This window comes from Clupea harengus, chromosome 14, assembly GCF_900700415.2.
Source record: "Clupea harengus chromosome 14, Ch_v2.0.2, whole genome shotgun sequence".
Taxonomy (NCBI): Eukaryota; Metazoa; Chordata; class Actinopteri; order Clupeiformes; family Clupeidae; genus Clupea; species Clupea harengus.
The window spans coordinates 11,107,291-11,132,742 of NC_045165.1; the positions used below are offsets into that span (position 1 = coordinate 11,107,291).

The following is a 25,452-nucleotide window of genomic DNA, read 5'->3' on the forward strand; positions in this document are numbered from 1 at the left end:
CAGAGGAGCTGATGTTTGATGTAACAGCCAATTCTGTACTTGAAAGAAACACCTCCATGTTCACATGAAATATATGAAATAGCAGGACCAATCACGCACAGATCGCTGACTGCCCCCCCTCACGCACAGATAGATGACAGGCCATTTGTGCACGATGATGCACACACAACACATGTTCCATTTGCGCAAGGTAAAACAGCTCCCTCACACTATGTAGTCATAGATGACCCCCCCTTTGATCTGTACCCATGACAGCTGGCCTGCAAAATAGTGTAATACTCATGAAATCACTACATCAAATCTACACTTGTCTCCTGATGCTTCTGTAGTCAGGTGGCAACTCCATTTTTTTTCTGTTGGTGACATGAAAAATGTCCCATGACAACACCGTATAATAAGTATAATCTCGCTAGTGACATAAGCTGTTATTGCCATCTGGCGACGGCACATGAGTCATCACTCAATGCAGCAGTTGTGAAAATGCACTGTTACTTGTCAAGCCACGCTGACTAAGAACAACATGGCTCGTTGTCGACAAGCGTGGGGCTCTGTCCTACAGAAAGAAAGAAAGAAAGAAAGAGAGAAAGAATCCACAGACACAGGAGCCAGTTTGCCATAACGGTCGAAAGGAAGCACATACAAACCCGAACAAGAATTCAATGCCAAATTAGAGCCGGTTAGTGACTGTTGTGCCAGCTTTTTGAATTACAACCTGATCTATTTCCAGCTGTTCAGGGCAGCGGGAGCTTTGTCCCTCATCATCATCCTATCATAGAGACATATCTGGCCACCTGTCTCAAACTTGAAGGCAAGACACAGCTGTGCATGAAGATAAAGTGTGTTAAACAAAGGAGCATTGTATGTGGTTGGAATGGCATGTGTTTGAGTTGAGGTTTAGTTAGAGATGCGGTTCCTCCATCTACTGATGCTAAATAAGGACTGTGTCAAGTATCAGTTTGTGCTTAATACTGTGTGTGTGTGTGTGTGTCTGTCTGCGTGAATGCATGTATTTCTAGTTCAACTCATTCATCATATTATGCACTCGCATTGCCACCATCGTGTGTGTAGTGATGCGTGACTCAGTCTAAATAGCCATCGGTTTTCAGTTAAACACCACCCTGGTTGGGATAATGAGTCTCTCCATTTCAATAGTCATGGGAACAGCTGAGCATCACACATACACATATTTGAATGATGTCCTACCTGCTGATTTCAGCCGAATCCAGAGGCCCCGGGCTCATTCGCGTGGCTTGAGGAAGCAGTTGTTTGGTGGTTGTTTATTTTAGTTTGATTTAATCTCTTTCAAGGATGTTGGAGATATATCAGCATTTGCTTGTTTGTTCAGCTTCCTCAGTGTGTTCGTGTGCTGATGAGTGTAGTCACATGAGCCAAGTCAAAAAGCTCTGCGCACTCACAATAAGCAAGCTGATTTGCCCCCATCTTTGACGCCTGTCTGTTCCCTGTTGCTCTGTTTGTTTAGTTTCTGCCCCAGGAGTAAGCTGGATTGTGGTGGCCTGAAACGTCTTCTCTTTACTTGTCAAAAGCCTGTCGCCGGGCCAGCGTCTGGCACTGTTAAATAATGCATCAAGATAAGCACAGTACAAATCTGGTATGGAATTAATCACAGCTACCTAAAGCTTTGGTCATTATGTTATCATATTCATGGTCTTTACTACATGACTTCTTTGCGTTTGTGAAGTTGGTTTAAAGCGTTCCCAGAAGAAAGGTGTATCATTGTAAAAGATGAAAGCATGAACGCACCAAAGCACCAAATTCCATGAAATGCCTTTCATCTTACTCATCAATGTGTGTCATACTAGGCTGACGCAGAGACTGAAACAGTGTCTTGTGCAGCACCCCAGTGAGTTAAAGGACCACGTATCCACACTAAACAGCAGTGTGGGGGCTGCTATGAAACACTTGGTAATCATACACAGGATACATTTAGTAAACCTTAACGGTGCTCTGAATTCAATCTGGTATTTCTTCTTGCCGTGAAATGCAATGGTGCTCCTATGAGAGAAAAAATATCCTGACTCTAAAGAGTGTATGACTAAAAAAGACACACACACGGTTAAGTGAGGCCGTGGTGTATTATGCCACACACAAAAAAAAACCTATTAAATGAATCAGTGCAGTCACTCCAGGTCTAACAGGTTTGCAGGGAGGCTACACAGGGGTAGATAGTGTATTTTACACAGTCATGATGGAAGTAACACTTTTGCCTGAAAATGCTTTGCTTTCTCTTATTCTGTAATGTCTCCGTTTTTCTTCTCTTATTCTCTAATGTCTCTTTGTCTTCTCTTATTATCTAATGGTTCTGTTTTTCTTCTCTTTTCTCCACACATCTCTGTTATTAGTTTTCAACTGCAATGAGGCGACAGTATAGCAGAGAGACAGACAGAAGCTGTTTGCTGATGTTAATGTTCAGGAGAGGATTCCCACAGGGAATGGAGAACGGAATTGCATCGGGAGCAAGTTCCTCTTCCCCGGTGGCGATGGAATCTTACAGGGGCGATCTGGACACCCTCTGTCTTGTACAACACGAAGAGAACGGCAATGCAGAACTTGCATGTGTAGTTTGAAAGACGTTTAGGAGGTGACATCAATGTCACGCACACACATTTGAAATATTTGAAAACAGCGATTACATTTCCGCATATGGCATTAAAACACATGCAGAGGTTATGTTCAGCCTTTGACACTTATGGTATCAGTACATACCACATGTGATCATTTTGTTTAGTATGATTGGCCTGTCAATTACATACACACAAACACACACACGTGCACACACACACAAACACACACACATTGTTACACAGACAATAGACGGAACTGATAAAGTAGGAACTGTATTGCAGTTCGACCTTGTCACAACAGTCATCAAATGCTGTGTGTATGTACAGTATGTAAGGAACCTAAATCCCGTGTAGTGGACATTATCCTGTGAATAATCAATTAGGTTAGTCTATTGGTTTGTTCATTTAGGTCTGCATTGGAAACATGTTTTTTCCATCACTATGTTTTTAAGGTTGATTGGCTTAGTCTTATAATCTCCATCTAAATTCAAATGTATGTCTTTGAACTTCACCTATGTGTGGTTTGTTTCAGTTTGTTTGGTTGGATCTTATTTATAATCTTTGTAATTGGTTCAGTTGTATTCATAATCTATAGTCTCAAAATGTAAAGTCTGTCTTTGAATGAAGGGAAGGTGGTGAATAGACAAAACCATCTTGTAAGAGCAAAAAGGCTTTCATTAGGATTCTGCGCCACAGTTCCACAGAGCAGCTCATCAGATCCTCTGAGCCCGAGTGAGTCTCTGCCATCCCATAATAACCCAAAGCACATTAGCACAAAACAGCCCCTTCTGCTGTGAAATGTTTTGTATCATAAATGAGTGTGCTTGTGTCTGCTTTCTGCTTTTAATTATTGGGGCATGTGTATTTTTTGGGGGGTGTTTGTTTTGGCTATTCAACAGTCACTGAGGATGAATGACACCCTGATGACATGATGGGATCGATTCATTTTGAATAGAGGCTTCCTATTTACATTACAGAAGCTCAGGTTGAAGCTCCATGCTCGTAAGTGAAATTCAGCACTTCCTACCTGAATGTCAAACTCAATACGTTTCACTCTGCCTTTTCACAAGCATAGAAAGACTAGGTGATACTTGCTGTTCTCAGCATAAGCACAGTCAGAATTAATGATACAATTACAGTGGATATCACAACTTATTACAGGAAAGGCAAAATTCATTACGTGCTGTAATACATAAGTAATACAATCAATACGTTGCCCTTTTACTTCTCATTAACCTATTTCTTGTGTTGAACACAGATGTCATACTCACACACACACACACACACACAGAGACACATGCCTACACATCCGTGCATATTATCTCTGATGTCCTCCACTCTCAGATTACAGGGCGCTTGACTCGTGTGCCTTTGTGCCTCTCTCAGCAGCCTGTGCGGCAAAATGTGCAGGCGTCCTCACAACTGGAATGCCACCAACAACACCTGCTCAGACGAGGGGGGGTTGTCAGCCTGACTTAGGGGGGTTCGTGCACCAGACAGTCTTCCCCCACCCACCTCTCTGCGCTGGTCTTGTGATCAGACCCACGCCAAAGTGGGTGCAAGCGGTGCAAGGCTGCCATGATCTCTGTCACTGAAAGAAGAAATCACTTGCTGTGTTCTGAGACAACATGGAAAACTTCGCTCTAAAGGAGGTGTCATCTTTCATTTGCTCATTTTTTTCGGTGTCATTTTCTTCTTTCACTGTTCTGCCTTTCCTGGCTTTTGAAAAAGACAATCTTAATATTCCAAAGAGACTTTATTTACACAGTTTCATAAAATATGTCACGGCTTCCACTGTTTCTCTCTTCATTGTCAACACAATTTTTATCTTCAGTCGACAAATAAACTGCAAATGATACTTCATACTCCACACCCCGCTGATCAGCCTCTTCCTGTTTCCTCTGAGGTCTTCTTAAGGTGCTCCTGAAAGGCCACCGTCTCATTGCTATCCTCTCTCAGTCTTGTTTCTTTCTATCTTACTTTTCACATGCTTTCCTGTAGAAATGTTTTCCTTGATGGCATGATCAGTTTCCACGCCTACAGTAGACTATGCACACATAGGGTTCCATGAGGGGAGCTTTTCTTAATGAGAGCTGATGAGTTCTCATTAGCTGTGTCAAAAAGTGGCTTCATCCAGTGGTCTGGTTTTCGTAAGGCACCCAAAAGCACAAGCCAGAGTGCTGACTGTGGTAGGTCACCTCTCTCAGTAGGCCGAAGCACAAAGACACAGTCAACCTCTTCTTTTGTGTGCTCCCTTTTGTCAGCAGGTGGATCATTTGTTTGCCACCAACCGACGTTTATTCAAATTACTTAAACCTAGACGTCAAAAGTATCTATAGACTAGGAGAGCATTATCCAATCATTCAACAGTCCATGAGTTAATGATGTAGTTTGGACTATACGTACTGCCACATTTTTATTCGGTTTTTTTTCCACTTGTGCGTGGCCCTTTAAGACACTCCATATTGCCCATGTGATGCGTCAACACGGAGAGAGCGGATGATGCTGTTATGTAAAAAAAAACATGGTTCGAAAAAAGTAACCGAGAGCGTTGCTCAGTAATTTTTACCTATGAACACAATTGTGTTTGTTTTCTCAGTTTTTAGTAAACGCAGCGAAGAATTAAGACAGAGTGGGCATTTAGTTGCCGATCCATAGTTGGAGTAGAGGCTCAACTGGATACAGACACTACGCAACTCCAGCCTATGCTTTCATATCCATAAAAAAGATCTACACCCATGGCACAAGGAGCTTGGCATTGAGGTATGTGTCGATTACCAAATGGTAGCCTGGTTACGTTGTCTTGTAATGAGCTTCTGAATACTTGTGTGGAAACTTTAATGCGCCGTAAAAGGTATATTTAGTTACGTTCACAGTTCTAAAGACAATTTATGACTGGCTGCGCCCGTAAGGTAGTCAATGTGTAGTGGACTAGCGGCATCTTCTCAGGAGTGAAAGCTGACTATTTGCATGTTTGCAGAGAGGACTGTGTTGTTTTGACCATTTTCTTGGCACGTTGATCTCCAAGATCTAAGATTATCTTGGTTCACCTTAACGAGCGATCAGGTTGAATCGAACATCAGCTCCCCCCACCGCACACACACACACACACACACACACCAAGCTCATTTTCTTTCTTACATGTGGGCACTACTGGATCGGTTGTGGTTCTGCTTCGCTCAGTGGCAAAAATCCGTGGGCCTATCAAATTTCAGTTCGTAAGAGGTGAACCTTGGTGTAACAACTACCCAAGTTGCTCTCAGACACTCAAGTTACGCTAAAGGCATTTTGTTGAAAATGTTGGTTTTATCTGGTAACTTACTTTAGTTTTAAACGTCCGCAGTTAACTGTCAAATAAACCGACAAGTGGTATTGACCTCTCTGTCTTTCTCTATATCTCTCTGTGGTTGTGTATGTGTGTGAGAGAGAAACATAGAGAAAGACTTAGAAAGAGACAGATCTAGAAAGAGTGCACATCCACATTCCCACATAAAGGCAGAGTTTGTGTCAGTGAGTGTGTGTGAGAGAGAAGAAAGATTGAGAGAAAGAGACAATATGTGTGGATGTACAAAGGCTGTGTATGAGTGATTGTTTTGTAAGTATGTCTTTGAGGAAGAAAGAATGAGAAAGATTGAGAGAGAATGCATGTGTATAACGGTTCTGAACGTTTGACTGTACGATAATTGAAGTCGAGAGATGTATTGTACGTGTGTCTGTGTTGACCCCATTCTCAATCACTTATCAGCCCTAACACAAAAGCCTTGACGCTAATTATTGAGATGCTGAAGGTGCCACATTCCGGTGGCAAACGCGTTATGAAACAATAAAGCAGTCAGACACGGGCAACTAATCAATCTTTACGGTAACAACATTTTTTTTCCTTCAGCGTATGGAGCAGCATGCTGACCGAAGGTCATCATTACAGAGGCGGTCTGTCTTTTAATGAATAATAAATAATTCTTGACAATCATAATAGCGCAGAGGCCATTCCCCGATGTCGTGGTCTTCATCACATTCGGACTACGCACCACTTTACAGTTGTCTCAAATACATTTTCGCTGCTCATTTGTAATCCATTATGAATACAAGCCCCAAACCATACATGAAGCCCGTGCATAATCCTATTTACCCTGGAAAAAGAGCCCTGCTGGCAGCCCTGGCTACTTTCCTCTCCTCTCTCTCTGTCCATCTAACTCTCTGCTCAAGGAGCCAGAGCGGCAGAGGTGATGGCCTGTTGGTTATTTAAAATGTGGCAGTTACCCAGAGAGGTCGGGTGTCAATTCCATTTCAGTTCCATTAATGCAGCAACTGCATTAGAAAATTACCTCCTGTACATTGAGTGTCTCTCTCCCTCTCTCTCTTTTTCTGTTGAACCACAGCAGTTCCAATTTGGCAACAAAACCCTCCGCTGAGTCCATGAATGAAAATAATGTGTAATAATACACCACGGATACTTCTGTGAAGCGCAGCGTATTACTTTTTTTGGCCAGTTAGTCAGCTATGTTACAAATTACAAATGCCAGTATTTTTTAGAGAAGCTGAGAGCTGAATGGGTAGAAGTACCCAAAAAGGTAATTGATGGCCCTCTCTTTTGGTTTAACACTTTAACTTATGGTTAGTAACTGAGTAGAACAGAGTAGACTGGTGTGTGTGTGTGTGTGTTTGTGTTTGCTACGGATGTGTATGTACAGGCATGTGTGTTCCCTGAAGCATGTGTTATTTCTGTAGAAAAAGAGGACCACCCAGTGCTGTGGCTGGTGTAGGTCCCGAGGTGACACCGAACGATCTTTGCACTTTGCCCTCTGCCAAGCAGTGATGATTCATTTTCACTACGGCAGAAGTTGCTGTATAGGGCACTTCTAAGGTTACTCCAGCCTTCAGTCCACAGCATGAATGCGTCCAAGGATTCTCTGTAATATTGTGGAAAACACTGTATAAAAGATACAAGCAGTCTTTGTATTTTTCTTGCACTGACAGAGTGCTGAGGGGCCAGCTGACCAGAGAAAGCATTTGTGTGTGGAGTGTTAACACTGCCTGAAGAGCCCGTTACTGTTAGGCAGTCCCACAGACATCTCATCGCTGAATTAATTTAAGTGTTAATGTCCTATAATTATTGGATTAGCTACATGAAAGCCTTGAAAGTTGAACTCGTGAGGATATCTAATGCAGTGCTTAATGTGTAGAGTAATTAGAGTTGCTGCCACACCACACAAATACGCTTTGCCTCAAATAGCTTTGACCTAACTCTAGGCCGCTGAGGCTTTTTCAAAAGAATGCAAACACGAGAGTGTAAACTGGCCTCCTGTTCCTCTTTGGATGGATGTATTTGATTAAATCAGGAGTGTGTGTGTGTGTGCGTGTGTGTGTTGGGGGGGGGCATGTTCTTGTGTATGGTAGGCCGTGTTTGGAAACATGCTGGGTTAATGTTTGAATCCTGCCTCATGTTTACTTTTCTCAGAGAGCTAGTCTAATGAGGGATCTCGGTGGAGCGCTGGTGTTTGCCGGACCGTGAAATCCAATTTTACCGTACACTACTAGATCATTGTCAGATTGGGGCCATGAAGTAGTGATGGCGTTCGGGTCCCTCTCCGATAACCTCCAAGGTATTACTATTTCCCTCAGTCCCGTATATGCTAAACATTGTTAAGATACATATTAATTGTTTGTTTGTGTGTGTGCCTGTTACGGCTCTGAGATTTGCCAAGCTGATATGCCCTATCATGGTGGCCTTTTTACAAATTGGAAGCAGAAAATGGCAAGAGAGAAAAAAAAGGAAGAGTTAGCGTAGCTCCCTGGGCAAGCCCATGACATCATTACAAAGGCAGTGAAGAACCCAGGTGCTTCCGACTCTCGAGTTGCATATAGATGATGACCTTATGGTTGATTCATCGAAACGCAACACGTGCGATTATACAGCAGGACATCTTGTGCTCAGCAAATCATCTGTGATCACCAGCCGCACAGACGGCAGCTTGTGCTCAGCAAATTGGCATTTAGACTAATGGTCCATAACCTTCGCAAACTACAATAGGGGCTGCTGAGCTACAGACTTTTACGCCCATTTCCTTATGACAAATGCTCTGTCGTTGTTCTTTAATTCACCAGTACTTTCCTTGATGTACAGCCTTATTCCTAGAAATGGGCAACTTATAGATTTTTTTAAGGTATTTCTCCAGCATGTTAGGCTCACAGATTTGTCAGCTGAAGTGTTAAGTATGCATGGCAGTGCTACATGCTGTCTCATTGACACCGTCTAATCCCTCGTGGGCCAATGATTTACTCATGTGCTGGCCATCTTAGGTTACAGTGAGAAAACAAAACCTATAGTATGTCAAAGTCCCATATGTGATATGCCCTCAGGTAGTATTTATTGTTACACTAGGTGTCTATTGCTCGTAGCTCGACTGTTCTCTCCATTGTACGTCGCTTTGGACAAAATCGTCTGCTAAATGACTAAATGTAAATGTATAAGTACAGATGTTTTCACCTCAATTTTGTGAACAGTGCTATGTTGTGAATGAGTGATGGATTGAGTGATCGGTAGAATCAGATCTTCCGCGGAAGCGATGTTTTGTGAGGGAGCAGCTCCCCCTTGTTCCTGGCTCTGTCACGCTGTGCTCACTGATGAGTTTCTAGACGCGGCTGGTGTGTTGCTTTGGCCGAGTGGGATGGTGGGAAGCGAAGTGTTTGTTATAATCATTGTTCCGTGCCATGGCGGGGTTGTGCTGTGCTGTGCTGTGCTGTGCTGCGTTGTGCTGCGTTGTGTTGTGTTGCACTAAACTGAGTTGTGCTGTGCTGCTAGTACTGAGATACAGCTTGCCTGAGTAGTGGAATCACTGAGTCTCGACCCCCCCCCCCCCCCCACCCACCCACCCACCCACCGCTACCTTTTATCGAGAGGAGAATCCTCCAGAGAAGGCAAACTGTGAAAAATCTCTAGCTTCACTTGGAAGCTGTTTCCACTCCATAGCTCCTAATACCTCAGCGTCATGCTCACCACCACAGTGTGTCTGTGTCTATGTCTGTTTCTGTGTATGTTTACGTGTCTGTGTCTGTGTCAGGGCATGTATGTGTATTTGTGTGTGTCTGTGTTGGTGTGTGTGTGTGTGTGTGTATGTTGTGATTTTGTGTCTACGTCTAAGTAACTTGTCTGGGGGACTTTCAGGCCTGGCCAGTTGTTTGCAGCAGATAATTCACTTCATATGGCCAAAAAACCTTAAACACATCAGACATAACCTGGGCTCGGGCCAAAGCCACAGCTGGGAAATGTACTGGTCTGTTAGGAGGAGAGAGGAGGTCTGTACAGGGGGGGTTGGCTGTACTGGTGGGGGACGAGACAGACGAGGAGGAGGTGTGCGTGGGGGGGAGGTGTCGCCAAAACCCGAGTCAGCTGTTGGTGCGTACTGTACACAGCTGCGGTGGATGAGAGTGAGTGGAGAAGAAGCCTCTCCACTGCATTATCGCTCTCAATTGAGTGTTTACTTGAAGTGGACGGTAAATCCCGTTTATGAGAGCGGGACGGATGAGAGAAGAGAAAAAAAAGAAGAAACAACCTCCACGTCCTGGTACACGTGTGCAATAATGGGGAAGAGCTTTTGCATCCACAGATGGAGATGGCGTAGGCAAGTCGCAGATTGGAGTGGAGTGAGGCACAGTAAATGTCCTTGAGATGGAGACCACCTCCTGCTTTTAAAAGACAACAACAGTGAGAGACCACTTCATCACTGAAGTGTGTCAAAGGGCAAAAGCCTTTTGGGGTTTGTTTTTTAACGATGCAGTAAGGAAGGAGTGAAAGAAAGAAAGAAAATGGAAAAAAGGAAAGATGAAAAGTGAGAGAGAGAAAGAAAAGAAAGGAAGGAAAAAAACAATGTAAGAAATGACAGAAAGAAAGAAAGAGCGGAAGAAACCAAGAAAGAAGGCAAGGAAGTATGAAAATAAACAAATGTGTGATTTGAGAGGACATTTTCTGCCGTGCACTGAATAAGCTCAGCCAGGCACCTGGTAGCACACTCCTCTTGTGTGTGAGTGTGTGTCCCCCCCCCCCGTGTCACCTCTCCTCTTGTGCACCCCCCCGTGTCACCTCTCCTCGCGTAGCTCACGTCTCTTTGAAGACGAGTCGCGACACGCAGCAGCTAACAAGCCTGCCTGTGTCATTTCCTATCTGATCAGAGGTGGCAAACTGTCACCCAGTAGTCTCTCCCAACAAACTCAAACAAATAAAGGAACAAGACACACACACACAGAGACACACACACACACAGACACACACACACACAGACACACACACACACAGACACACACACACAGACACACACACACAAACATGCAGAAGCACACACAGTACTTCCTCTCTCAGTGGCATATTAGTCATAAGGTGCATTTAACTGCTGTGGGTTGAGCTTTTTTCAGTAGCTTTTCATAGTACAGACATCATAGTATGCAAAGGGGCCATCATTGATTCAGCAGGTTTGAATATATCCTCAGCTGGAATGTGCTTTATTAACCTGGAAATTCACATAAGTGCCAATGTCCCCAATTGTGTTTTTACTCTTGACTGTCCTGATTTGTTTGTCTCATATAATGAAGTTTATCCGCATGACTATCTTTCAAAGCAAAGGGAGTGTAATATATGTTATATAAACTTGCACTTTGCTGCAACTAGTGCTATGACTATGTAATTTAATATGGTTCTTACTTTAGTCTTAAAGGATTCATAATGCAGTTTATGTTACAGCATGTATGTCAAGTATGTAACATAAGCAATGTGCTGGCACAACATGCTTTGCTGGCACTTGTTGGCGCTTGTGTTTAGTTACGTTTGTGGATATGATTTTACATAAACTGTTTTCTTTAGTGTAAATATAGAAGGATGTTATCTCACGGGGCTGACCGGAGTGCTTGTGCTGGGTGAGAAAGTGAGAAAACACAGCAGAAGTTGGCCGCTGAGTGTTTATTTAAATTGCGCTCCTGTTCCCGACATCGCTACGGCAACGCTGAGTGACAGAATATTCCTCTGTATACATAATGAGTACATCGCGAGCACTCTGTACACATTCAACCGTAAGCATTTATTTGTGCTTCCACCTTTTGTGTTGTCTTCAGTAGGCACTTTCTCCGTAGTGTGTATCAGAGGTACCTTCAGCATTTAATGTATAGAACTGGTTGGAGTGTGATGAGCCGTTTGCATATCTGAGTAGTGGTGTGGTGGGGAGAGGTAGGAGAGACATTTATTTCCCATGTAAATACAGAGTCACGTGATGTGTGCTTCTGGCAGGAGAGTATATCTGTGTGTTTGTTTAGGTGAGAGTTGTAGGGGAGTGATGTGTGTGTGAAGGCTTCAGAGTTCAGAGCTGCTGACCTCCAGAGATGACTGAGAACCGTTTTACCGGCATTTACTGGCAGGGGTGAGCTAAAGAGCAACCTGATTATCAGTATGCTGTCCCCCCCCCCCCCCCCCCCCAGAAGTCAAAAACTAAGTTCATTAAGCTATACATCCATGAGAAGTACATAGATCATAAGATTCAACAACACACTCCAAAGAGGAATGTCATTTGAATGTCAATTGCTCCTACAACATCATCCGCAGCCACTGGAAGATCAATCTGACCACCTTACTGTTTTTGCCTCACAGAACAGAACTGAATGGTGTCACCACAGACCACTGGCATTCACATCCAGTCAGTTCCTCTGTAGCCTTTTTGCTGAATAGCCATGTGGGAAGACACACCTGATCGCTGGATAAGACCAAGCCAAGAATAAAAACTCTAGAGTATGTACATTCCGACAGCCAAACACGAAAGCACACACTAATTTGTGATTCTTTCCATTGAACACCGTCTGGCAGCCATGTTGGCTGATGATCAAACCTGGGAGAGAAAAAAATAGAAAGGATCGCAGAGCTATTTCAGTGTGAGATCTAAGCCACTGAATATGTAAGACCCCAAGGCAGTTGTTTTCATCACCTAATTGATGCGTATCGTCTTATCAATCAGATTAATAGCAAATAGGATTAGGGGGAGAATGGCGAGTTCTTGACCGTGTTAAGTGCTGTTCATTCACGCCCGTCACCTCAGAGGTCAAAGCTATCGTAAAAAAGAAAATATCTCCCATGGTCAAGGGCGCACTCCGGCTGTTTTCTGTAAATTACCTTGACAGCCCAACAGTGTTTAGGGGCATTAAGATGGGCCGTCGTGCCGACCTGCTGAAAGTGCCAGCATCTCCCTGGGATGATCAGACGCTTAAAGGAACATGAGTAGGGTTTCCTGTAGAGAGAATGGAGCCTTGTCAGTGAGTAGATTACCTGAGAGTAGGCTGCTAATGGCTGTCTGGCATTCGGGATTTTGTTGTGTTTGGGGGGGGGTTGGGGTGGGAGGGGGGGGGGGGGGGTGGCGGTGGTTCGAAGTTCATCCTGACCCAATGTGGGATTTTTGTTTGAGGAGGCACGTTGTGTTCGAATCAACACTGCTGTGCCTGGGTCTGTTTCCTGAGCCCGGTGACTCAGCGGGCAAGCGTCAGCAGTGTGTCTTCAATATCCGTTGCCTCGTCCGCGGCCATTGCAGCTTTAAATGTCAGCATGCAGATGGGTGGCGTGGAGCTGTCAGGGTACGTGTTGTGATGATTGCCGAACGGAAATTGTCTGTTTGTTTTTTTGTCCTCCTCCTCCCACCCTCTAAACACACAGCACCTTGTGGAATAGAGAGACAGGGGATGTGTGTGTGTCTGCCTGCCTGTGTGTGAATATGTGTGTGTGTCTGCCTGTTTTTGTGACTGTGTGCAGACATGTGTGTGTTCACTGATAAGATGAGGTCAAAGACCTGTGTGGACTGTGTTGTCTGTTTCCGGTCACCCCCTTTTAGGTGATGGTCAGGTGGGTGACCTCTGTGCTCTTGGTGAGACAGAGGTCATCGGCTGTAGGCTTGACAGGGGCCATAAAAGTAGCATCTCTACAAAGCTATGTAAAGACTGCCGCTGCCTTTTTCCCTGCGCGATTATGAATCCATCAATCCATTTTTTTTTCATCCACCATCCCTATCTCAGTGTATGAAAGCCAATGACATTCACTTCCCCCACCCCTCGAGTTTGTCATTTTGACTAATGATGTAAAAGAACCACAGAGATGTGGTGCTTCACAGTACCTGTGAAACATCCTGCCAGTCAAGACAGCTCTGCCCGGTTGTTGTGATAGCCGGCCCCGGTGTCTGCTCCACGTCGCTCTCTCCCGCTGCCTCACACATCATTACGAGTGCCGAAAGCCGTTCGGATCATCACCTTGCGTCTCTGACAGGCACACGGCTGAGATCATCCACCAGAAATGAACAGGTTTTGTTAAATGACTCCACCAGCTTCCCTTGTCACTCACGATCAGTGTAATGTTCTCCCCTCTAAACCCCCCTGGACATTTTGAGGTATTTTGTAATCTTGCCTGCTCTTTAAGACTGTTTTATTTTTTATTTTTTTTTATAAAGAAGGGAACAACTGTTGGGTTGTACTATAAGACAACAGGTGTAGCTGCTGTAGATGTAATTACAGATGTAGTTCATCATCATTTAAAATCCTCTGCGTCAATTAAAGATGCATTATCTATGCTTTATGTATTTATAATTTTTGTATGTGTTTGTTTAAAGGGAACAGCTGCTATGAATTGTAGGCTCTGACAGATGTGGTGTAGTTGCTCCTGTTGTAGTTGTTCCTATTGAATAGTTCTCCAAGGCAGGAACTGTCTCAGTAGGAACCTCTAAAGCTGTAGATCTCAAGGTGGAACCTTTTTTGTGGAAGAAGTGGCACACTGATAAGGCTCTGGTGAAAATGTAGAACCACTAAACATTTAACACAACGTTCTTCATTTCTGTGTAAGCTTATTGTAAATAAATTATTCAACTAGAGTTATTTCACAGTATTCGTCAGGTGTAAACCAATATGTCCCAATATTACTGTTTGTCGTGAGTGAGTTAGAAGTAAGCACTAGTAATGTTTACATAGGCTCTGACTTAAGCAATGACAACATTTTTAGAATGAAAACATTTTACGAAATTTTGCTGAAATATGTGCCCTTGTTGTAGTTATATATGGGTGTAAGTGTATATTACAGTTTGTGGTGCTTTTGGGATTTGTAGTGTCACAGCTGCCTATCAACCAAGTGCGTGGCGAAATTCCTTAGTAGTTCATCAGCTATCGTGTATAGCACAGCTATGCTTCGCAACGTTATTTCAGCACTAAGGTCAGCTCCAAGACTGTGTAGGGAGCTAGCCAACATGCTGAATAGCTAGATGGTTAACTATTATGAGCGGTCACATTTTTTGTCACGTAAACCCTACGCACATGGCGGTACTGCCAATGCTAGCGTTTGAACCCTTTAAACTAACTGCTAAGTCAATAGCCTAATACTACGCACATAATACTAAGCTTAGCTTTTCAAATAAACATTTATACGCAAAGCTCAATGACTGCATCTAAAATAACCAATCATCAGATGAGCACCCTTTGCTCTATTTACCCTGCACTTTTAACTTTTGAATACCAATAGTTGACAGACTATCGGGGAAACATGAGTATATTGTAAATCACTTGTCTTCCGATAAACACGCCTTGGACTGTAAATTAAAAAAAAAGCCATACATAGGCTACAGCCAATTTAAACTGCCAACACGTGCAGAGTCGATGGATTGTGTGAAATGTTCACCAATTTAGACTGATTATTAATTATTGTGTTAGAAATAGTTGTGAACTGAAGGGTGATGTGTAACTTACCCCATCAAATTGTGGGGAGAGTGTACCAGACGGATAGCCAACGCAGAGGGATGAATATCCCCCAAATGCGCTCCTCCCCTCCCCCACTCCTCTGGACTTCTCATTGCAACTCGCACCTCACTTACGACCAAGACCGTCGTTGGTGGCTTCTCACAGTGGAAGAAGTGAGGGTAATCAAATTTGATTTCTTTATAGAGTCATCAGTGTAGAAAAGCGAAATAGTAGCCTAGTTTATTTCATTGGGGCAACGACACGTCATACGGTCCTTTGTTGCCATTGGTAGAGATGTGGTTTTGCTAAAGCCAGCGTATTTGCGATTGGACCTGACTCAGGAAGGAAATGTGTTATCTTGATTGTGCACTTTCCTAGTTGCACAAAACTTTTGGATCAATATTGGTTTCGACATCACCTTGCCGTGGCTTTTGTGGAAGTTTAAGGTGGGACCAACAGAGTGGTGTAGATTACGTAATATCAGTGGTGTTGACATGGGCAGTGGGCTTTAGGCTACTGGCACCGAGCAGAGGAAATTCCGACATCCAAGAGCATTTGGCGTTTCCGAGAACATATAGGCTAAAGCCTTAGTTTGTTAGTGTAAAATGTCCCTTGGTCTTTGAGACCACCGTGTCCACCACGCAGTTTCTCTCTGATCTAACGATGTGTTACCAGCTAGATGTCCCAGCGCAACAGCAGGTCTGGCGAATGCAGCGCATGAATATTGTCTTGAGCATGCTACTTCGGAAGTAGGTCACCGTTTTAACGTGTCTTGTCAGCTGTGGATATTCGCGATTTATTTCGCAATTAACCATCGGTAGACCGATATTTCTTCCAAAGGGAGGAGTATATTTTCAAGAAGGACAGAATTGTTTTAATCCCGAATCGATGTTCCCCATGGGTTCTCAGGTAAATGAAACGGATCCATTCTGGTTTATCCTGTGTTTATCTCGACAGTGTGCGGTAGCCGGGTGTTTTTTGTGTGTAATGTTGAAATAGCATAAACAAAATAGATTATTTGCACTCAAGACAGACCATAGTTGCTCTGTATGGCTATGCATCGGCGTTAGGCTACTCTGTATCGAGGCAGAAACATTTGATCCTGTTAACAGCTATCATGTCGTTTTCTGGTGTGGGATCATGAATTTTGGGCTCAGTTGTATATCGTGGATTGTTATATCGTTAATGGGCTTCCTCCTCTCTTATGCCAGTTTTATGATGCAGTATTTCAAACATTTACTTTTATTCCACAATGATTTGGATTGCTTTTAATATACAGAGCCGCATTGGGATGATAATTAGACGTTAAATTGGATAGTTTGTGTTTGATTAGCATGGTTCCAAAGCAATTAGCATATTGACAAACCAAAGCGAGGTGTGCTCAGTGCACATTCGGAATCTGTGATACGCCCTGCACAAGCTGCACCCAACACAGAGCTATAGGGTTTGTTCATCGTATCTATGGGCTTCAGTCTCTATAATATTTAGCGTAAAGTATATAGACAGCCAAAATGTGATTCCTGCGAATACCCTGTGATTCGTGTAGGCTATAATCCGCTCATTTTCCACACCTGAGTTCAAACCCCATAAGGGCATCGCTAGTATGGTGATGCCACTTCTTATTCACCGTCAGGTTGAGCAATATATCAGGTCCGACATCTGATGGTCGGAATGTCTGTTCTCAACTAAAGTTGTCTAAATCTTCTCTTTTCTCACGAATATGAGGCTGTCTAATGAAGCTCACTTCGCACAGCTTTTAGTTGGATTCTACCCTATATCACATCTTACAGTGGGAGACTTTTCCTCGAGGCGGGTGGATTTTCGGAGACAGTCTAGGCTGCCAATGCGAGATCCACAGCTCTTGTGTGTAGGCTGCTCTCAAATGTTTCTCTCACCGATAATTGATGACTTACCATAAATTCTTCTTAGCCACCTCCTGATTCCCCGTTTCTTTCCACAACTCCCGCATGGGTTGCTATATTTTCACGTATAATTTCACCCAAGACTCACATTTAATTATCATGCTCATGTCTAAGCTCGGATGTTCCTCAAGTTTATCGGGTCCTTTGGGTCAGTAGTTCACCACTAAATTCAGTACACTGAATCTGACCTGACCTCCTTCAGCGTGTTTTCTGGTATTTATTGTACATGCTTGTTAAGGAGATCTAGTTCTTCCGTCTTGTGTATCATTATTCGCGGTTCAGCGAGTTAACAGTCCACAACACTGAGCGAGTGGAAATAATGGTGAACCAAAGTTATGGGCCACTGTAAAATGTCAGGCTGATTGCATGTCAGGTCTGTTCATCATTCACTGTCTCTCCATGAAGACATCAGTGAACCATTTTCCTGTTTTAAAACACAATTTGTTGACTGACCCTTAGCAGATGTAATTGGCTTATCTGGCTTCAGAATTACAACTAAGTGCTGTCTTTCTGTCCTCTACAGTACAATTTTCTGTCTGTCATTGATGTGCAAGGCCCCCAAACACAGTTTTGAAAAACCGTACTTGAATGGCTGTTGCTCTTTGAAAAGCATCTGAGTCATATCATGCTTTCAGTCTGATTCACGAATCGTTGGATGTTCGATGGGAAATTTAATTGCATGGCCACACGAGAGAGTGTGCTTGCATTTACAGCACAGCTTCATTTCCGGGTATGGGGCTGTGTGGATTTGGTCGGGAATCACCCCACAATCTAAAGGTTATTTGCAAAACTAACCAATATTGCAGTTCCAAAGGACGATGTGTCCATTAATTGAGAGGGAAGCAGAGGTTGGGAGCTTGTCGATAGGACAAAGCACTCAGGTGTGAATTTCCTCTGGTGCCATATTAACCTGAGATGCCTTTGAGAGGGGTGTTTGTGAAGTTGTCCTTCAACAAATCAATAGTTAAATGGGGAATTATTTTTTAAAAGATTTTGAGTTCAACTTTCAGCCCTACAAACCATGAAAACATCTTTGAAGATATTTCCCCCGTGAGATTTACGTAAATGTTTTTGTGTATATAAAGGAATATGTAAAGCAATTTCCCATACTGTGACCGGTTATGTTTTATGCACTGGAAGACTAATATCGCCTATACCAGCGCAGTTGAGATCCATTAATCTGTACTGAGGGAAATTCTCTGTACAAGAATAATGACAGTCCATCGGGTGACAGCTCATCATAGACACATGCAATTTCTGCCCTTCAGTCTCTGTACATGGATGTTCGAAGGGCTTTTGTCGAGATTGCAAAATATGTCACTTGACATCAGTTTTTCACGAGAGGTTTCTTTATCCACGGGAGCTGTATATCACTTCCAACGCTCCCTTTTCACGTTAAACTACACTCCAGGTCTCGTAGCAAAACACTTTTTGTTTTCTGGTTCGGAGTAGTAAATCTTAAAAACAGGAAAATGTCGGTTTCAGTTAGTGACATAGACGTGACCTCATCAAGTCCAGAAGCTGGATGCCAAAGTGCTCCTGAGTGAATGGATTATTTTTAGAGCGGTGAGTGTGTGCCTCCTGCTCGGTGCCGCACCAGAGGGGTGTAATTAGCAAGCGTGGGATGCCACTGCAGTGTGACTGACACTTTGGGTGAAGTTCTCCAGGAACTATACTGGAGAATGGGAAACACGTGTGGAAGGAAAGATTTTGGCATTGTAGCTTTCAAGGGGATTTTTTCCCCTTTGTTGCCAAAACATGCGCCTAGCCACAGGCGTGCCCGGATGAGCCTGTTCCATCAAAATCTAAAGCTGGCAAACTCACCATAATCATATGTATAAGTTAGCTGCAAATTAAAATATAATGTATTACTTATTATTTCTTACACTATTGAAATTGGTAGGAAAAAACTAATGGACAGAGAGACTTCCTGTCAAAGTTCAAAGTTCAAATGAGCGTGGGGTGGCGTTGGTGCAGGTGCTGCCTTTATGATATTCAGTTGGTGGTCAGTGACAGATCAAGGCAAGCTAGCTAGCTTTGAAATGGGACCTGCTGGTGCAGCCTATTGTGTTCTCAGCTGAGGGATTGTGAATATAATATCTTATAAATGAAGCTGAACTTTGTTAACTTCACACTTTGCTATACTATTGGATACATGATTATGTTATGGTTGCGTGGTTACCCTTACTATTAGAAAATCTGATGTGATTTTAATGCTTTTGATGCTCAGTGAGTAAACCATTGTTTTTATGCAGCAGTTGTGCTATACTGTTTTTGGGGAGATCGATGCAGCATTAAATGAAGTTTAAGCTCGTCTCCAGCACCTTATTTGAAACTTATCACACGTTGCTAAGCAACAGTTAACAAAACCAGTAGCCTGCTATCTATACAATGCATAAAACTGATGGCAGGCGAATGCTCCGAAGTATGGTTTAATGAGATCTTACAATAAGAGTAATGTTTGCTTTTTGCTTTAGTTCGCGCACAGGTTGTATCCCACAGGCCAACCTAAATTAATATTTGTGTTTATGCTGCTGTGCCAAAATGGGAGTATTAGAGGATTATGTTGTGGTTTATGTATTTAGTGTAATGATCAGCGGTGGTCCCTGGGCAGTCAGTGTTAAGAGTCTTGTGTGTACAGGATGATTTTGAGATGCTGCGTGAATGAGAATATCTGACCAGTAAAAAAAGAATATCTGGGTCAAAGACGCAGATGCACTTTACCCTAATCAAACTGTCTTGTGCTGCTTGTAGTGAGATGTCAAATCCAGCAAATCATTTGAGGCCTTAGAACAGTGCTGTGAATGGCCAGCATTGTGCCACTCGCTCAGAAATGTATGCACATTCACTAGTACTGTGAATTAGCTCAACCAACATTCCCAAAAAACGGAATGAAAGGCTAGGTATTCTGTAGTATCCCCATTCGTTTGGAGCTTTGTCATGTGTAAAATTCCATTTTATAGAAATGATTAGGAGTAAGAGAAAGAAAGTAAGAATGGAAATGGGAACATATGTGTAATCACCACTGCCACTTGAGGCTGGCTGTCTGAGATTGAGATACAGGTTGATCTGAAACTGGAATTAAAGATTTAACCCAAGAGAAAGTCTCCAGAAACTACCAGTATCACTTTAAATTCATGTTTAAATTGTCCATAAAATGAAAAGAGTAATAATGTCAAATGTGATGGTCTGGTTATTGGGGTCAATTAAAGCTCTATTCTGAAAGTATTGAAACAGATTTAAATCTAAGTCTTAGTCATAGCTTACGTTTTATTTTGGCTGTGGAGAACAAAGTTCTTATTGTATATGACTTGTAAAACAGGTCCAACTGCTGTTGAAATACATCCGTGCGCCAAGACAACGCTTGATATCACACAACGCTTGTTACATTGTAATAATACTGTTAAGTACAGTGTAACACACCAGGCATTAACAGCACAGTGATACATGTAGTCTAACCCTAATCAAAACCATGCAAACCCTAGGACATGTGTCTCAATGTGCAATTACTCATTTTTATGGAATACGTTACACTGCATTACACAATACCAAATAAAGCTATTACACTGTAATTTTTAAGAATGAATCTGTTCATATGCATAACTTGAGACCTTGAGCATGAGGCCCAGTGATTGGTGTGAAGGTAATAGAAAGAAGAGGACTGAGCAGTTTTCACAGAGCTTTGATATGCCTGCAGACAAGTCTACACTTCAAATATGTCTTTGATGTGTTTGGCTGAAGGGGTAGGATGTTTGAACGGCTAATTGCTGTTTAGACATGATTAGAGTTTAGAGAGCTGAATATACACCCAGCTAAGTTTAAGCCCCTGCTAAGCATATCTTTCTTTTAAATATATTTATTTTAAGCAGTTTATTGTGTTATTGTGTAGTTTAGTGTATGACTGCTGTAGCTGAACCCACTATAGTTGTCTAGTACATACAGTAAGTAAAAGAGGAAAATATTTAAAAAGATGCTGAAAAATATCCCCTCAGAAATACACCACGGACATCTTTCAATGGCTGTCATTACTGTTTAAATACAGATGCACCTTATAACTTAACTCTCGTAGCAGTTCCCTGTTTATGTCGCTTGGCTAGGCAGAAAGCATTGAATGACAAGCCGAGTGCTTTATGGGAAGAGTTGTGCCATTTGTCATGCGCTGACAAACTGTCACAGTGACAAGCATCATGTCTTGTTTATGATAGATCCTCTGGATTTACAACAGCAGCCTGGGCCAGCAGGAAGTCCTGGGGAGTTCCTTGATTCTCTTCATGCCACAGGTCACAGCAGTGTCAGGAAGTTAGAGGTTAAGGCTGGCTTTCAAGGTCTGACCTGAAGTTCAAAGTAGGGAGGGAGGTTAAGATAATGACTAGGGACTGTGGCAGAGTAGGTGTTCAAGGGGAAACTTAACGGCTCGGCTTTGAGACGACTCAAAGCCAAGGTCAAGGTCAAGGTCAAATTAGTAGTAGTAGTAATAGTTCCCACAATTTTGGAGTTGTGAACATGCCAAGCTTATTGTTTTTGCACACAGCAGAGGTAAAGTTGAAAGATCCAATAATTGTCCTGCATATACAGTATGTCTGCAGCACAAATCTGTTTGAGCAACAGTATGACACCTGATTTGTATCCAGTATCCCCGAGAGGAATAATTGGTCTCTATAATAATGTTTTTTTTTTCACCCTATGTTTTCTTGAAACCCTCAATGCAGGCCCAGAAATGCAGTTGTTTCCAAGTTGTAGTCTGCCAGATAATTATGGTAATTATGGGTTTGTAATTTGCTATGCCATTAAGGTACACTACAGTACAATTCACCCATTGTGTATACAGTCGTGGTGACCGTAGGAATTCCCATAATCACCTTCTTGGAGGTGGGTGTGGGCAAACTTAGTCAAACCACTGAATTATAATCATTTTAATGAACATTTCCTACATTTACATTTGTGACAAGTTGTGTATTCTCAGAACGGTGGGAGAGTTAAACTGTGACGGCCAAAAGCCATTTACAAATTCATACTGCTTGGTTTTAGGTCAAACCAGTCTGCCGTTAGAGTGCAATTCAATGTTGGTTGATAAGGTAATGCCCTGAAATATGTGCTGAACTGTGATGGTTTTCTCAATTTTTCCCCTAACAGGATCTGAATGGAAGCGTGTGATGACCCATGCGCGTCAGAGGGGACCTCTGTGGCGAGACTGGAGTGAGTCTTGGGACCAGGTGGGCAGCCCCACACATGCTGAAACCATGGGACGAGCCTGGCTCAAGAGCCCGAGACAAGAGCAGCGGACCCGGAAGACCAAGGCCAAGATCAGAAGGAGCCGGGCTAAAGAGGGAGAGAGGGAGGCAAAAGGTTTAAGCACAGAGCTGGACAGGAAGATGTACCCTCTGAGGGGCCGACTGGGCATGGGCGATCTTGGCACGCGCAACTGCTGTGTGGTGCTCACGCGGCTGGAGGAGGGCGAGGGCCAGACGGCCGCCGAGGACGGGCGCAGGAGGAGCCGAGGCAACAGGCCAAGGACTGGGGGGAAGCGCGGAAGGAGGACCAAGCCCTGCAAGTGCCGAAAGAAGGGCTGCAAAGCGTGCTGCAGGTCGCAGGTGCCTCTGCCGCCGCAACTACCAAAAAACAAACTCCCCAAACCAGAAATACCTGCCTTATGCTTGCTCCCGGAGCCCACCCCGGAGCCGCGGAAGCGCAGGATGGCCTCGCTCAATGCGGAGGCGGTTAACAGCCTGCTGTTCGACAGAGAGGACCCCAAGCAAGGGTCCAGGCACACAAAGAAGCAACAGCAGCAGCAGTGTCCTGCTTTGAAAGGGGAATCTGCTAATCTGGCGAAAGACCAAGCTAAGGAAGCAGGCAGCTCAAAAAGGTCAGCTCAAGGCAGAAAGAGGACGCCAGACACAGAGGGGTGTCCGAGTCCCAAAAAACACAAAAAGGCCAAGTTGGACAAGAAGGAAGTGGACCAGCTGAGTCTGGACAGCCCCACGCCGCGACGCCTGGCAGGGCTGAATGCGGCCGCTCTCCTCAAACTCACGAGTACATCCGCCGGAGCCAAGCGGCGCGGCAAAACAGACTGCAGGCAGGGGTGCGGAACCACTCGAAATAAACAACAACAACAACAACAACAACAACAACAACAGGAGCAGCAGCAGCAGCAACAACACCACCACCACCACCATCACCACCACCTCTCCCATTCACAACAACAGCAGCACAAGTCACACCAACAGCCATCTATTCGTCAGCAGCAGCAGCAGCAGCAGCAGCAGCAGCAGCAGCAACAACAACAACAACAACAGCAGCAGCAGCAGCAGCAGGTACTTCAGAGGGGTTGCAGCCTGTGCAAGAAAGAGGCCTACCAGCAGGAGGCGCTGTGGGAAGGCACTGCGGGGGGCCACGGCTTTATTCGGCCGGGCTTCCAGTGCCGGTCCATGCTGAGCTACCCGCTGAAGCAGGTGAAAGAGGAGCAGACGGAGACGGAGGTGAACCCGTACTTCTGCTGCTCCCAGGAGCACTCGGTGGAGTACTGTCACCGGCTGGCACTCTTCCTGGACCAGAAGGCCTACCCGGAAACGGACGAGCACTCCCTCCCCTCCGTCAAAGGCTTCCTCGCGCACCCGGCGGCGCTGGCCATCAACACCCACCCATACCCCTGCTACTCCGGCTACTATGTCCACATCGCTCACCATGGCGCCTCCTCGCCCCCCATCAGCACCACGCCAGTCCCCTACCCGCCCTCCTCCGTGGCCCCCATCACGCTGTGCTCTAGCGCCAGGCAGAGACCTAAGCTGATGCCTCCATCCTCCGTCTCCCACCCCCCAGGGATCACGCATCCAGCCTACTGCAGCTCCGTGGGGGCCTGCTACGGTGGCGAGCCCTGCCGCATGGGGCCCTACGCCTACAGGACCTCGCCGCACCTCCAGGCGCCGCGCGGCTGCTCCTACAGTGCCGACTGCTCGAGCTGCAACCGCAAGATCAAGATGGGTAAGGGCATAACGAAGATTCGATTTGAAAATGCTGCGATGCCGGACAGCATGTTTAGTTTCCTATTTTATTAAGTTAGATACCAGTGGAGAGGGCTCTGCTGGAGGAAGTAAAGTGGTCTCACTCCAAATGTGGATGAATGCAAAATAAATAAATAACGGCACTTTGCTGTTAAAATGCAGTGTCTGTTAGCAAAAATGCAAGATGCATAAAAAACCTGATGCTATAATCGCCCTGGCAGTAAAGGCAGTATTTATTACCGCAATTAATGGGGCAGGTGTAGTATGCTGTGCTATTCACACACAACCTGCAAGTCACTTGATCAGCTGCATATCGGGTATTTACGTGTGTGTGTGTGCGCTTGAGTTCGAGCTGATGCATTCACTCCACTGTCTGACACATCTATGACTCAACAGCTCAGCCTCGTCAGCAATAGCAGGCAGTGTTATGTGCCTTAGAGCTCGCAGAGCCAACCAATGGCAAGGCTTCTCCTAGGCGTAGCACTCTGGCAACATTCCACCACCCACAGAGTGATTGGCGAGTGGATATCAAGATTCTGGTTCTGGAATGTATTGCTTTATCTCTTGTAGTTGAGGAACTTGTTAATTTTTTCCTACTTTTATTCTTCCATGTTGTCTTCTTCTTCTTCTTCTTCTTCTTCTTCTTCTCTGTCTTCTCTTCTTTTTTTTCCCTGTCTACCTTCATCATCCTCTTCTTTCTACCATTCCTCCCCTTTTGGTGTCTTTTGGCATCCAGTTTTTCTTAGCCTCGGCCACGCCACGGCCATTTTCTCAGGGCCTGAGTTATTGATGAGCGCCTTGGAAGCCCTGCACTCATGGGTGGTTTTCCTGTGTGACTAACAGCCACAGGTGGAGTTGGTGGTTGTGGTTGTTTTAGCTGGCACGGGCACCCCGCCGCCTGTGGAGTGTCTGCTCTGAAGGAGCAGCAGCTGTGGCCTCTTAAAGACCTCCATTTTATTCCAAGCGCGGAGGCCAGCCCACCCTTGGCTGTCGCCACAGATCCGCCGCCTCTGACTCTCCGCATCATGCCCTTGTTATTAGTGAGGAATCCCAGGATCTCGCTGTGTTGTCTGTTTTAGCACAAAACAGCAATAGTTAATCCCCCATAACCCACAGCGTTTAACTGCCAAAACTAAACAATGAGGGTTTTTTTTCCGTAAACTTGTTTTGTTTTGCTTGGGCTTTTTGTTTTTTTTATTTACCCCCCTCCCC

General features: G+C 44.3%; 1 protein-coding gene across 11 annotated transcripts in view; it reads left to right on the forward strand.

The window, feature by feature from the left end:
• Positions 1 to 5,052: 5,052 nt before the first annotated feature.
• Positions 5,053 to 25,452, forward strand: part of bahd1 (bromo adjacent homology domain containing 1) — a 26,409-nt gene continuing 6,009 nt past the window's right edge. Inside the window, exons 1-4 of one of the 11 annotated variants that reach the window (XM_031580104.1) lie at positions 5,053 to 5,345; positions 8,041 to 8,185; positions 21,952 to 21,999; positions 22,376 to 24,220. In XM_031580104.1, coding sequence (XP_031435964.1) covers positions 8,152 to 8,185; positions 21,952 to 21,999; positions 22,376 to 24,220 — 1,927 coding nt within the window. In that variant the 5' untranslated portion in view covers positions 5,053 to 5,345; positions 8,041 to 8,151. The other 10 variants (XM_012826777.2, XM_031580106.1, XM_031580105.2 and 7 more) reach the window with 10 other exon arrangements.